Here is a 13,763-nt window from a genome sequence, read left to right on the forward strand (position 1 = left end):
GGCTGCAATTTCAGCTCCAGTGTTTCCAGGAATGACACCCTTCTCCTGTGAACGAGGAGCAGAGCCAACCAGGTCTCTGACTGTCATTGGCAGGACCTGTGGGGACACCCAGATAAGCCTACCGAATTCCTACACTGAGCCAGCACTGTTTCCCCGGCTGGGCTGGGCATAAGTGCAGCTCAGGACAGATCACTTCACACACTGACTGCAGCCACTTCCCCCCAGGAAGCCCAGGCAGGCAGACGGTTCCTGTGTGCTATGGCACCATCTAACAGAAGCCACTGATATGAGGACCCAGGGATGAACTACCAGGCTAGAAGCTCCATCTCACAGACAACCTCTAAGGGCCCAGAGCGATTCTTTACTGCCCTAAGTGACAAGATAAGGGAGTGAACCTGCGGGTGGGGGGGTAGGAGGGATGCACCAGTCACATAACTGACTAAGCCCAGGACATGGGGCGCCGGAGCCCTCACATCACTGTGAAATCACAGTTTCTGGCAGATTGACTGATTGATGCCACAGCAACGTAAGCTTGCAGCCTCATAGCCTCAACTCCGTGGCTTTCCTTTGGGCTGATAGGGTGCTTCCTCCTTAATCAGCAGTTCTTACCCAGGGCCTGTTTGGTACTGTTTGTAGATGTTTTGGGGTTGTTGCTACTGGAATCTAATGAATAAGGGCCAGGGATGAGGCTAAGCATTTCCTGAAGCTCACAGAGCACAGCAGAGAATGTTCTAGGGGACTGTACAGTGGCACAACTGGTTGAGCTCAAGTATTACCATGCACAAGGAATTGGGTTCAAGCCCCCAGTCCCTACCTGCATGAGGGAAGCTTCACAAGCGGTGAAGCAGTGCTACAGGTGTTTCTTTCCCTCTCTCTCCCCTCTTTATCCTCTCTATCTCTATGCAATAAATAACACACAAATAAAATATTGTTTTAAAGAATTTAAAAAAATTAGTTCTGGTATAAGATTCCAAAATCACCAAGGTTGAGGTGATCAAAGGTGCCCCCCACACCTACCCAGCTGGGAATGTGGAAGTATCAGTGGGGACAGGCTGACCCCTAGAGACACTGTTCTAGAAAATTCTGGGCAGTCACAGTCAGGCCACGACCACAGAAACCTCTGGCTTCTAGTCTCAGATCTGGGGGCACGTTTCACAGTGATGGTGGAGTAGAATCAGCATCTGCAGACCTAACTCTTGACTATGATTATTTCTCAAGAAGGTGCTCTGGACGGAGACAGGGGTCAAACACCAAGGCCCTTCCCTGCCTGGGAGTGTGGGGGGAGGATTAAGCCCCCATACCCATTCCTCTCTGGCTCAAGGGGGTGGAAGCCCAAACAGTGTGCAGCTTTAACCTGATTTTTGTCCAGCTCACAGTTCTTATACTCTTTCTCGCCCTGCTCCTGGAAGGTGACGATGACGAAGCCCACGAAGATGTTCATCATGAAGAAGGCGACAATGATGATGTAGATGATGAAGAAAATAGAGATCTCCACGCGGTAGTTGTAGATGGGGCCCACGTTCTCACCATTGGAGTCAATGGCTTTATACAGCAGCCTGGAGGGTTGGGGTGGGAGGCAGAGGGCCAAGTGAGACAAGTCCCACTGCTGTCCCCAGGGGAGTCCCACTTCTGAATACCCTGGGGGCCCTGGTCATCAGAGATCTCTCTGGGAGCCCACTCCAAGGTGCCTGGACATACATGCCTCACTCAGCACTGGGTGGGCTCAGCCCAGCAATGCAGGAAGCATCTGGGATGGAGTCCTTGACTGACTGCTACTTTGAGGACTAGAAAATACAGGGGTTCAACCATCAGCTGGGGCCCTGGTTGGGGAGTCCTGAGATTCCCATATAGTCATGATGGGCCAAGATCTTGAATAAATCTCTCTCTCCACTGTTACTGGTCATTTTTATCAGGAAAAACACAACAGACTCCTTTGTGGGCCCCCATAGACCTTGCCCTCAACATGGATCAACAATAGCAGAGTTGTTGATGGAACATTTTCCATTGTCCGAAGGGAGGTTGACAACATATTCTATGTTCCACCTGAGGAAGATGGGTCCTGAAACTGGGGCAGCTTGGAACATTCCTACTCATGACCACAGAATTCACATCTAGGTCTACAGGGATCTACAGGGATGCAGAGGTCACATAGGCTCCTAAGCTGAATATGGGCTCCAGATCTCTCAAAATCAATGGGGTTTACAGTCAACAATATTTACACACCTTTCCCATATTTGGGAGCTAATCTCTTCCCTGAATCAGCTTTCTGGTCCTTTTTCTAGCCATGACATCATCTCCCCAAACAATAGGTTGGATTCACCTGCATATCAGATGTCAGGCTCAAAAAAAAAAAAAAAAAAAAAACCAAAAAACTAGTATAGTCATGGGCTCTTTGGAATATAACTAAAATAGGACTACTAACTCTACAAAATGGAGACCCCTCAACTCTTCACCTGAACCATTCCAGCCTTTAGGTTCATAATTAATCAACAATTTGTTTGGCTTTATATGTTAACTCTTCTTTGAGCCACCAGGTTCCAGATGCTAACATGATGCCCAGACTTTCCTGGGCAGATGACCCCACCAATGTGTCCTGGAGCTCTGCTTTCCCAAAGCCCTGCACCACTAGAGGAAGAGAGAGACAGGCTGGGAGTATGGATGTCAATGCCCATGTTCAGTGGGGAAGCAACTACAGAAGCCAAACCTTCCACCTTCTGAACCCCATAATGACCCTGGGCCCATGCTCCCAGAGGGATAAATAGGAAAGCTATCAGGGGAGGGGATGGGATATGGAGTTCTGGTGGTGGGAACTGTGTGGAGTTGTACCCCTCTTATCCTATGTCTTTTGTCAGTGTTTCCTTTTTATTTATTTTTTATTTTATTTTATTTTATTTAAGAAAGGATAAATTAACAACACCATAGGGTAGGAGGGGTACAACTCTACACAATTCCAAAAACTCACACATCATCAGAATAAAAAATAAAGTTACACATCACCAGAATAAAAAAATAAAATAAAAAAAGACCAAACTCACACATCACCAGAATAAAAAAAAACAAACAGAGGTTCACAATCACCCCACCCGGCCCCTTTCTGGGAAGACCCTTGCATGTGAAACACTGGTGGAACTGAAAACTGTACATATGCTGGCAAAAACAATGAGCAAGCAGCCAGGACATTTCCAAAGAATTAAGAGGGTTCCCTCGGCTAATGTGCTAAAATTAGAGCTCTACCAAGCAGAACTCTAAACAGGAAGGGAGAAGTTACTGTGGCACTCCCACTTCATTCTGTCCCTTTCTGACACAGAGCCAAGGCTTGGGGAACAACCACTCCATGGTTTATGCTCAGATGGAGAGGTGGACATGACTGCTGCCCCCATTTTATGGAGGCCCAGAAAGGGATCTAAGTGCCCAAATGCTATACTTTTCAGGGGCAGTGCTGGGAGGTAAGCCCTGTTCCTCTGAACCCCAAGTTCCAAGTTTGTTCACTTTCCCTCAACTATCACCGTAATTTGCTAGAGCAGAGTGGTCAACACTTAGGTTTCAATAAGAGTTTCTAGGGAGTGGATGGCTTTACTCTACACTTTTGTCCTAATGAAAAAGCCCCACCCATTTATTCCTCAGGAATTCCTGGCTCTAGCTCTTGTGCTCACACACATCCCCAGGCATTCTGCCAGCCAGACAGGTCCAGCCTGCCCATCTTTGCCAGCTCCCCCTGGATGTGGGAATGTGACAAGCAAGACTCTAGTGATGGCTATGGCTCTGTAGCAGGAGCTAGGGGAGGTGGGCGTTGGGACATCAGGGAGCAGAGAATGATGAAGTACAAGAAACTCCCATTCTTCTTTCTGACTTTATCCATTGAAATCCCATTCTGTAGGGCCCTGTTCTGCACATGCCACTCTTGACTGGATTTCAGCTTGGAGGGGAGGAGTTGTGTCTAGAAGAATCTTCATAGCCCACCTACTATGACATGCTGTGTGGAGCTGGCATCCCCCTTATGAGTGAGATAGTGCAATGGTGAAAGACATGCAGTGATGTCATCTGTCCATGCCCAGCACATGTTAGTAGCAGGAATGAATGGAGGGGTGGATGAATGGCTGACACCCAACAAGTGGGTTGGCTCTATTGTCATGACCTCCAAAATGCCTCTGAGAATCACTCCTTACCCCCACTCCCAACCAGAGTGGCTCACTAAGAGCCAACTGAGATAAATCCCCTGCCTGGTATCCATGCCACTCCCAAGTTGCAGAGCCAGGAGTCCCATCAACAGGATCATTTATTTCCTACTAGGACAGAGGAATCCTGTAGGGCAAGAGGTGATGGGCCAGTGGTCCAGAGTTAGGAAATAAAGTCCTGTGAGTCTGGCGGTAGTGCAACGGGTTAATCGCTGGTGGCCCAAAGTACAAGGACTGGCATAAGCATCCTGGTTCAAGCCCCAGGCTCCCCACCTGCAGGGGAGTCGCTTCACAGGAGGTGAAGCAGGTCTGCAGGTGTCTATCTTTCTCTCCCCCTCTTTGTCTTCACCTCCTCTTCCCATTTCTCTCTGTCCTATCCAACAATGACAACATCAATAACAACAACAATAAAACAATAAGGGCAACAAAAAAGGGAATAAATAAATATTTAAAAATAAAAAAAATTAAAAAAGGAAATAAAATCCTAGTGTTTTTTCAATGTCTGGACAATATTTTGACAATATTCTGAAATAGCCACAACTCAGATAATGCCCAAACTTTTGCTTTTGTTTTTGTTTTGTTTCTCTAAAAGACCCAAGACAAGTGAGGTATGAACTTGTCATATTGTCAAATTGAAATTGGTAGTCCTTCAGGAAAAAAATGGGTGGAACTGGAGGTGATTATGTTTATAGAAGTAAGAAAGTGAAAGACGACTACCAGATGGTTTCATTCATATGTGGAATCTAGAGAATTCAAACACACACTTTCAAAAAAGAAAATAAAAAGTAGTCAACCTGTTTCTAAGAACTGTGAGAACTATGGTAATTATAGGGCTGGGGCCCGGGGCACACACTTTTTGATAGTGGATGTGGCATGGAAGTATACTCTTATAATCTTATAAACCTCTATTAATCACTAATAAAATCATATTAAACTTAATGGAAAAAATCAGTAACAAAATGTATCCTTTCTGACTTAGGTTTTTTGAGTTTTATTCTAACTGTAAGCATGGCTAACTGAAATTCCAGTCCTGTGTTCTGAGGACAGACTTGACAAACCAGAGAGCCAGAAGCAGGAATGCCCCAAACTGCAGTGTCAGGACTTTAGCTGCAGCAGAGGTCTTCAAACGCTCCACATAATTTGTATAAGGTGTCCTGTGTGTCAGTTGGGCCCCCGGAGAGTTCTCTATTTTGCAAAGGGAATGCAAACAATGTGGCCATTTCAGTAAGTATAAACCTTGAAAAGCAGAAGTCCTAGGAGAAGAAAGGTCTGTGGGGAGAAGACAATAGGCTTTGCTCTGGGGCACGGGCAGCCTCCTTTGACCTGATGGTTTGGGCCCAGTACTTACTCAGGCCAGCCCTCGAATGTGGAGACTGTGAACAGTGCCATCATAGCAGAAAGCACGTTGTCAAAGTTGAAATCACTGTTCTGCCAGACGCGCTCTCGGACCACAGGGCTGTCGACGTCCCCATCCTTATAGAGGATGAAAAGCCCCCTAGAGAGGGAAAAAAATGTAAGCCTTTCAGCCACAGGGGCCCAGTCCCACCTCAAGGTTCTGGGGACAGTACAATCTTGAGGCACCAATAGCCACATTACCCACTCTGGGCCCTTCACTGCTCCCACTCAAATAATTGTCCAGTAGTAATTGGATTAATGAGTATGCCCAGAATACCAGGTACAAGACCAGCAAATCTGCTGACAACAACTACTGAGAAGCCCATACACCTGCAAATAATGCCTCAAGGTAGCCTCTTTAACACTAACCAAATTCCTTTTTTTCCTATTCAATTTTCTCTGCAAGAGTTTTTTTTTTAATTTTATTTATTTATTTATTTATTCCCCTTTTGTTGCCCTTGTTGTTTTATTGTTGTAGTTATTATCGATGTCATTGTTGTTGGATAGGACAGAGAGAAATGGAGAGAGGAGGGGAAGACAGACACCTGCAGACCTGCTTCAATGCCTGTGAAGCGACTCCCTTGCAGGTGGGGAGCTGGGGGCTTAAACCTGGATCCTTTTGCCAGTCCTTGAGTTTGGCACCACCTGCGCTTAACCCGCTGAGCTACTGCCCGACTCCCGAGTTTTTTTTTAAATACACACACACACACACACACACACACACACACACACACACACACACACACCTTCAGGGGCCAATATCCAGACCCAGTCAGGGACATCTTGAAAAGGATGAGGGGATGCAGAGGTCACATGGGCTCCTATGCAATGGGCCCCAGAGCAAATCAATGGGGTTTACAGTTAACAATATTTATATACTTTCCCCATATTTGGGAGCTACTCTCTTCCCTGATCCAGCTTTACAGTCCTTTTTCCAAGTATGAGACCATCTCCCCAGAGAATAACTTAGGTCACCCGCATATTGGATTTCAGGCTTAGGCAAAAACTAGTAGGGTCATGGGCCCTTTGGAATATACCTAAAATAGACCTACTAATTTTTTCCAAAATGGAGACCCCAAATCTTCACCTGCAATATTCCAGCCTTCAGGTTCATGTTTAGTCAACAGTTTGTTCTTTTTTATATCTTAACTCTTTTTCAGTCACCAGGTTCCAGATGCTAACCATGATGTCAACCTGACTTCACTGGGTTCTCTCTCTTCCTCTCCTCTCAATTTCTCTGTCTCTATTAAAAATATAAGTTTATATAATTTTAATATAAAGATATTTTTTAAAAGATGGAAGGATTGGAACACCTATAGTCTTAGTGGCTCTGACACTGGGGAGCCAGATGAATGAAAGCTTTCTACCTTGTCTCTCCTCTGCCTGTTGATGGAGACAACCATGATCCAAATGTGAGGGTGAGGTAGAGGAGAGCTGGCAGGTGGCTTAGTAGTAAAGCACACACTTTCAATGCATGAAGCCCAGCATTTAACCCCAGACACCACAGGGGTGCACATGGGCAGAACCAAGAGGAAAAACCAGGGATGGTGGAAGGACACTTTGGGGGCTCTCCAGTACCCTTAAGCTAGAGAGAAAAAGACTAGGGGTGGGCATCTTGGGAAGTGGCATAGTTGTTAAGAGTGCTGGACTTCACAGCATGAGGATCTGAGTTCAATTCCCAAATTCACACATGCCAGAGTTCTCTCTCTAATAAGTAAATCCTTATAAAGTATTAGGAGTGGGGGTGAAGCATTATTGTGCCTGGAACTGTATAAAAATGAGTTTGCCAGGGGCAAGGGGAGAGAGGAAGCCTGGGAAATCTGATAAAAAGTCAGGGGGTGGGGGAGCAGCTACTACATATGAGGAGCTGAGCTTTGAGTTTTGATTCAGGGAAAAATCACACACACACACACACACACACACACACACACACACACACATAGCAATAGGATTTTTTTGGGGGGGGAGGAGGGTTACTTTTCAGAACTGTTACTTAAGATTTCAGACTGGTTTTTTTGTTTTTGTTTTTTTTTTTTTTGCTCCAAGCTTACAACCATAAAACTCTATCAATCCATTCTTCTTCCCCTCCTCCTCCTCCTCCTCCTCCTTCTTCTTCTTCGGGGGGGAGGGGATGATGTAAAGCTTGGAAGTCAGGCAGAGGTGGCTGTATAACATGCTGCTGAATTGTCCAGTTTAAAACTGGTTAATATGATGTAATGGGGACTTGACCTGAGCTGAGCACACAGGTCTCTCTCACAGCAGAAGGAAACTTCTGAGCCAAGTCCTGGTGCTCTCCGGTCCTGCAGAGCCCTGCTCTCACACTCAGGAGGCTCACCTGCATTCCTCAGGATTGCTTTTGGCTTCATCTGTGCAGCGATAGAACTTTCCCTGAGTACAGAACAGACAGATCATCAGAGGTGGGCACCCTTACTCATCCTTCCCTCAGGACCCAGGTGGGCTGCTGAAGGCTCACCTTGAACAGCTGGACCCCAATACAGGCGAACATGAACTGCAGGAGGGTGGTAACAATCATGATGTTGCCGATTGTCCGGATGGCCACAAAGACACACTGGACAACGTGCTGGGAAGAGGACAGAAGGGCCTTAGTGCCTTTGGTGCGTTAGCCACAGGATGAACTAGCACCTGCAGAGCTTTTCTATGAAAAGGCTTGTCTTTGTAGTATTTTCCAACTGGGTGAGGCTTTGTTTCTCAGGGAGTTATCACACTGCATTATGCCTACATGGGAGTAGATCCTCTAAGTGGGCCCCTCCAGAGTGTCCTCCAAAGTGGCTAGCTGAGTCAAAAGAAATGCTATGGGCAGCTTGAGAGATGGCCTCAAGGGTCTTGGACAATGTGGGGGTCTTGCATGCTGTAAGTTCCTGGTTTGAACCTCAGGGCTGCATGATCTAGAGTGGTCCTCTGGTTTGCATGTCTGTCTGTCTCACACGAAATGCTGTATCTCATCTGTAATCAATCTTTACAGAAAGTGAAACACTATGGGATGTAGCACTGCCTGGCACAAGGCACACAGGATGCTCCCCGCCCCTGCCCAGGACATAGGAAAAGGCAAAGATTCTGGTCTTGTGCATAACCTGTATGAAGATGAGCTTAAAGAGCAAAATAAACCCAAATTAATATGGTTAATAATGCAAAAGGGGATAAATGAACAATAATTGCATAAAGAGAAGCATCTTAAGTCACTGTGAATTAATTATTTAAGAAATGTTGTCAGCACTTGGAAGAGACAGTATAACTGGGTGGAAATGTCTTTTCTAAATGTTTATCACTTGACAAGTCCATCAGCTGGGCTCACCCCAGCTTTGGCCTGGAAAAGTCAGTAATGGTGGCTAACCCTACCAAAAAGCCCAGCCTGGGTGGGGGTGAGGGGGAGACCAACCTTAAGTCCTTTTGCTCTGTTGATGGCCCTGAGTGGCCTCAGGACCCTCAAGACCCTCAGGATCTTCACAACTGAGATGGCACTGGATCTATGGAAAAGACAAGGGTGGGGGAGGGAGGAAGAGAGAGAGGGAGAGAGAGCAGGGTGCAGGCTGGATGGGTTAGATCTTGGAGGTTCGTTCATTCTTATACCGCTACTCAATACAGAAGCACTCCCTCTATGGAGCTGAGTTCAGCTCTGCTCATGGTTCACACCATGGTGGGGCTACACCTTCCAGTTCACAATGCATGGCACCTTCTTCAGCCAGCCACCCAGACCTTGGGCCCCCTGACTCAGTGCACAACCAGCCTGAGCAGAGAAACAACCTAAGAATGTACTGTGTGTTTGCACATATTCAGAGGTGCTCAGCTTTGGGCTCCTATTTCTCCGACTTGCTGGCTTTGGGAAAGCCAACTGTTTGAAGGGGGAGAGGGGCCACTGCAAACCAGGGCAGTGAGTGTGCAGACAGAGAAGCTGGGGTGAAGGCCCAGAGATGTAGGAGTCCCAGGAGGTCAGTGGGGGTAGTAGACAAAATGGCAGGAGACCTGGGTGTGTATTAGCAGGCAACAAGGGCTGTGGCTGGAGAAGATAGGCATAGCTGGAGTTTAGTGCTCTTGGCAATGTTCTTTCACAAGCTACTGCCATCTAGTTCTGGTAATGGACAAAGGGACAGGCCTCCAGAAGGACAGGGAAGGAACACAGCCTAGGCTGTGCCCCACCAGAAATCCCCAAACACCAGCAAGAGGTCTGGAGGCTGCAACCTGCAGCTCTGACCCCTTCTAGATGGACATTCTAGTGGCCTAAGGAAAGTGTCAGGGCATATGATGCATTCTGGAGGCCAAGGGATCCCCTTACTAGCCAGGCTGAAAGGGCTCTGGGGGCTACATTGTCCTTGACCCCTACTAAACAAAAGGGGTGGTAGGTGGACAGCTGAGATCCTGGGAGAGGAGGCCTATGAGGTTCTCCATGGCCAGGACTAGAACCTTCCTCTCAGGAGAGCTAATGTCACAGAGGGTGATAAGCCCAAACTAGCAGCAGGCATAAAAAGAAAGGAGGGGGCTGGGTGGTGGTGGTAGAGTACACACATTACCATGCACAAGGACTACAGTTCAAGCCCCTGGTTCCTACCTGGAGAGAGGAAACTTCATGAATGGTGAAGCAGTGCTGCAGATCTCTCTCTCTCTCTCTCTCTCTCTCCATATATATATATATATATATATATATATATATATATATATATATATATATATATATATATATATTGTTCCTCCCCTCTCAATTTCTGTCTCTGTCAAAAATATATTTATGTATGGCCACCAGCATAACTGAATTCATTATGCAGGCACTGAGCTCCAGGGATAATCTTGGTGGCATTTTTTTTTTTTAGTGAAAAAGAAAAAGAGAAACACAAAAATGGACAAGTTGTTGGATGCTTTCTTTTTTATTTCTTTTTTATTTTTTATTGTTGTAGTTATTGTTGTTGGATAGGACAGAGAGAAATGGAGAGAGGAGGGAAAAACAGAGGCGGGGGGAGAGAAAGACAGACACCTGCAGACCTGCTTCACTGCTTGTGAGGCGACTCTCCTGCAGGTGGGGAGCCTGGGGCTTGAACCAGGATCCTTACTCCAGTCCTTGCGCTTTGCGACACGTGCGCTTAACCAGCTGCACTACCGCCAGACTCCCTGTTGGATGCTTTTTGACAGGATTGCAAATCGAGCTTTTCCAGATCACTGTAAATAATGCTTACCACAATGTCCAACCTTCCTGAAGCATGCTAAAATCCCTCATACACAGTATTCTGTCCAACATATACACAGACACATAGACAGAGACACACTCAGAGACACAGGTGGATACTTACTGGATCCCAAATGACACGAGGGAGACCCCAACCACCAGCATGTCCAGCAGGTTGAAGTAGCTCCTACAGAAAGCCCCCTTGTGCAGGAAAGCCCCGAAAGTGGTCATCTGAAAGTGAACCCACAAGTAACTGTTTGCCTCCATGTAGAGGAAAAGAAACCTGGGCTCTTTACAAAAACCTTGTGAAAAGTCTGACATTGCTAGCTAGTGTGCACGAGAGGAAGACAAAGGTGCTTGTCAATGGAACCGGAAAAGCAAATAATTGGTACCAAAGTGTTCAAAGGTTAGCTGATTCCCAATACGTTGTGAATTGGAGATCATGCTGGGAATTTTTGCTAAAATACTGTGAATACACAGAATGATGCATATTTTCACAGTTATAGTAATAAATGTATCATTGGTATGTCCAGAGGACACATCTCTCTATCTCGGGATGAGAGCCCACTCCATCAGGTTTGTCAGGCCTTGTCACTGCCTTCATTCTGGGTTTCTTCTCCAGTTCTGAGCCCTCTGGGACCCCAATTGAGCCTCTAATGTTCAATTCAGCCTTCTCAGTAGGGGCTGGAAAAAGGGCAAAGTCTCCCACAGGTGGGCTCTGTCTGCACTGAAACCTCAACTGTTTGCTATTGAGGGTGGTCAGCAATATATCTGTTATGGGTGCCAGCAACTCCAGCACAAGTCAGCTGTGGCCAGGAGGATGCCCCATGAGCCCCACTCATGCAGTCTTACTGCTTTTGAGGCTCAGGCCATGTATGCCCAGGGCCCACACAGGGCCTCAGTGAGTAGTCTTCTGAGTTGAGTGAGAAAGTTCCCTGGAGTAAAAAACCATAAGCCAGGTGGTGGCACACCCAGTAGTATGCAATACATCATCATGTACAAGGATCCAGGTTCAAGTCCCTGGTATCCACCTGCAGGGGGAAAGATTCACAAGCAGTGAAGCAGTGATGTAGGTGTCTCCCTTTCTTTCTCTTCTGTCTCCCCCTTTCCTCTTACTTTCTATTCATGAGAGAGACAGAGAGAGAGAGGAAGGAGGAGGAGGAAGGAGAGGAGGAGGAAGAGAAAAAAAGGAAGAAAATAGGCTTCCAAGGAGCAGGATTCATCATTCAGGCACTGAGCCCTAGAGTGACAATAAAAATATTGGGCTTTCAGAAATGTCATAATGTATTTTTCTGTTTTTCTATGTGAAAATGTGCCATGACTTTCCCAACAACCCAATAATCATAATTTTAAAAAGCCATGAGGGAAGGTATGGGTAAGTATTGGAGAAGCAGGGCTGCAGAAATGATTATATTGCACTATGTACAGTGGTCAAGACTCAGCCCTTCCCAACTACAAAAATGTTGATTTAAAGAGATTTTGACCAGAGTATATTCAAAGTTGCCAAGAACCACCACTGTAGATACTGAGTGAAGCTCCATTTTCTAAATCCTTGCTCTGAGACTGATTTACCTATCACTTTCTATAATACTTTCAAAATGAAGACTGCTTTGGAAGATTTAATTCATTGAGATCAACAAACAAACACTAAAAAGCAATCAGTAACTTTGCAAAACAATGTTAAATAATTAATAAAAATGTAAAAATAAAAAAGGGGGGAGTCAATCATTGGTTTCCTCCTTTTAAATAACTCTGTGTCTCATTTGCTCTATAGGCCTAAAAATAACTGTATTCATTCAGCAACTAAAAAAATGTAGAGAGTAGAATCAAATCTTCAATTAATCAGGTTTATGGAACAAGAAGAATACCTTCCCATGCAAGTGGGGAGGAGAAGGCAAGTTACAAACAGCACATGCCCAAGTGGGAACCAGTGCAGTTGTCTTGACCCCACACGATGTATCCTGCATCTACTGTCAGCCTGCCTGCTGACCCAGATAAGATTCTACCTTAACAGAGAACTAAGAGCTGAATTACCATATGCAAAGGCAGGAAAAGTGACCCAAATGTTTGGACTATCAGAACAAAGGTTTAAACAGAGGTTAGTTGGTTTTATGTTAAGTTTTTTTTTTTTTTTTTTTTTTTTGCCTCCAGGGTTATTGCTGGGGCTTGGTGCCTGCATCATGAATCCACTGCTCCTGGAGGCCATTTCCCCCCTTTTGTTGCCCTTGTTGCTGTAGCCTTGCTGTGGCTATTATTGTTGTTATTGATGCCGTTCGTTGTTGGATAGGACAGAGAGAAATAGACAGAGAAGGGGAAGGCAGAGAGGGGGAGAGAAAGATAGACACCTGCAGACCTGCTTCACTGCCTGTGAAGCGACTCCCCTGAAGGTGGGGAGCTGGGGCTCGAATCGGGATCCTTATGCTGGTCCTTGCGCTTTGTGCCTGTGCGCTTAACCCACTGCGCTACTGTCCAACCCCCTATGTTAAGGTTTTTATGAGCCCAAAGAAAAGAACTAAAAACCCCTACTCTCTGGTGATGTTAACTGATGTTTGATTTTATGGAGAGTCTGTAAAGAGCCCAATTTCCATAGTATCTTAGCTAAAAAGATTTTATTACCCACTCAACCTTATCCCACCACTCCTTGTTTCCCAGTTCATCTCCCCACCAGAAGATGTTGGCTGACAGTTGTACCCCAGACCACCAGGACCCAGGCCATTCAGCAGGTCTGGGGTGTGGGGTGGTTCTAGGTTCTCTGATGCTGGTCCCCAGAGTCACTCCTTTGCGTCAGGACACAAACCACAAGCAGTCAGGACTGCCATAAGCTCATGCATGGGCAGTGCATTCAGAGCCTCCACTACAGGGGGCACCTTGCACGCATGTCAATGCAAGGTCTTCCATCAAAAGAGACATCTGAGCACAAATAGACCCAAGTGATCTTGCAACTCCCATTGCAAGAGAGTAGCACGTTCCTATTTGTGAGCATGATTCAGTGAGAGCTCTCTGCACAGGTCCAGGGCTTT

General features: G+C 46.1%; 1 protein-coding gene across 22 annotated transcripts in view; it reads right to left on the reverse strand.

Moving 5' to 3' along the window:
• The window catches only part of CACNA1D (calcium voltage-gated channel subunit alpha1 D), a 375,944-nt gene that overhangs the window by 61,222 nt on the left and 300,959 nt on the right, over positions 1 to 13,763 (reverse strand). For all 22 annotated transcript variants that reach the window (XR_009552983.1, XR_009552982.1, XM_060203128.1 and 19 more), the window contains 6 exons: positions 10,868 to 10,974; positions 8,968 to 9,055; positions 8,044 to 8,151; positions 7,906 to 7,958; positions 5,524 to 5,670; positions 1,355 to 1,556 (listed from right to left, as the gene is read on the reverse strand). Coding sequence is in view for 20 of the 22 variants with exons in the window: in XM_060203128.1 (XP_060059111.1) it covers positions 1,355 to 1,556; positions 5,524 to 5,670; positions 7,906 to 7,958; positions 8,044 to 8,151; positions 8,968 to 9,055; positions 10,868 to 10,974 (705 nt within the window). In the remaining 2 variants the exon portion in view is untranslated. The remainder of the gene's footprint in view (positions 1 to 1,354; positions 1,557 to 5,523; positions 5,671 to 7,905; positions 7,959 to 8,043; positions 8,152 to 8,967; positions 9,056 to 10,867; positions 10,975 to 13,763) is intronic.

The sequence above is a fragment of the Erinaceus europaeus genome, chromosome 12 (assembly GCF_950295315.1).
Source record: "Erinaceus europaeus chromosome 12, mEriEur2.1, whole genome shotgun sequence".
NCBI classification, from domain to species: Eukaryota; Metazoa; Chordata; class Mammalia; order Eulipotyphla; family Erinaceidae; genus Erinaceus; species Erinaceus europaeus.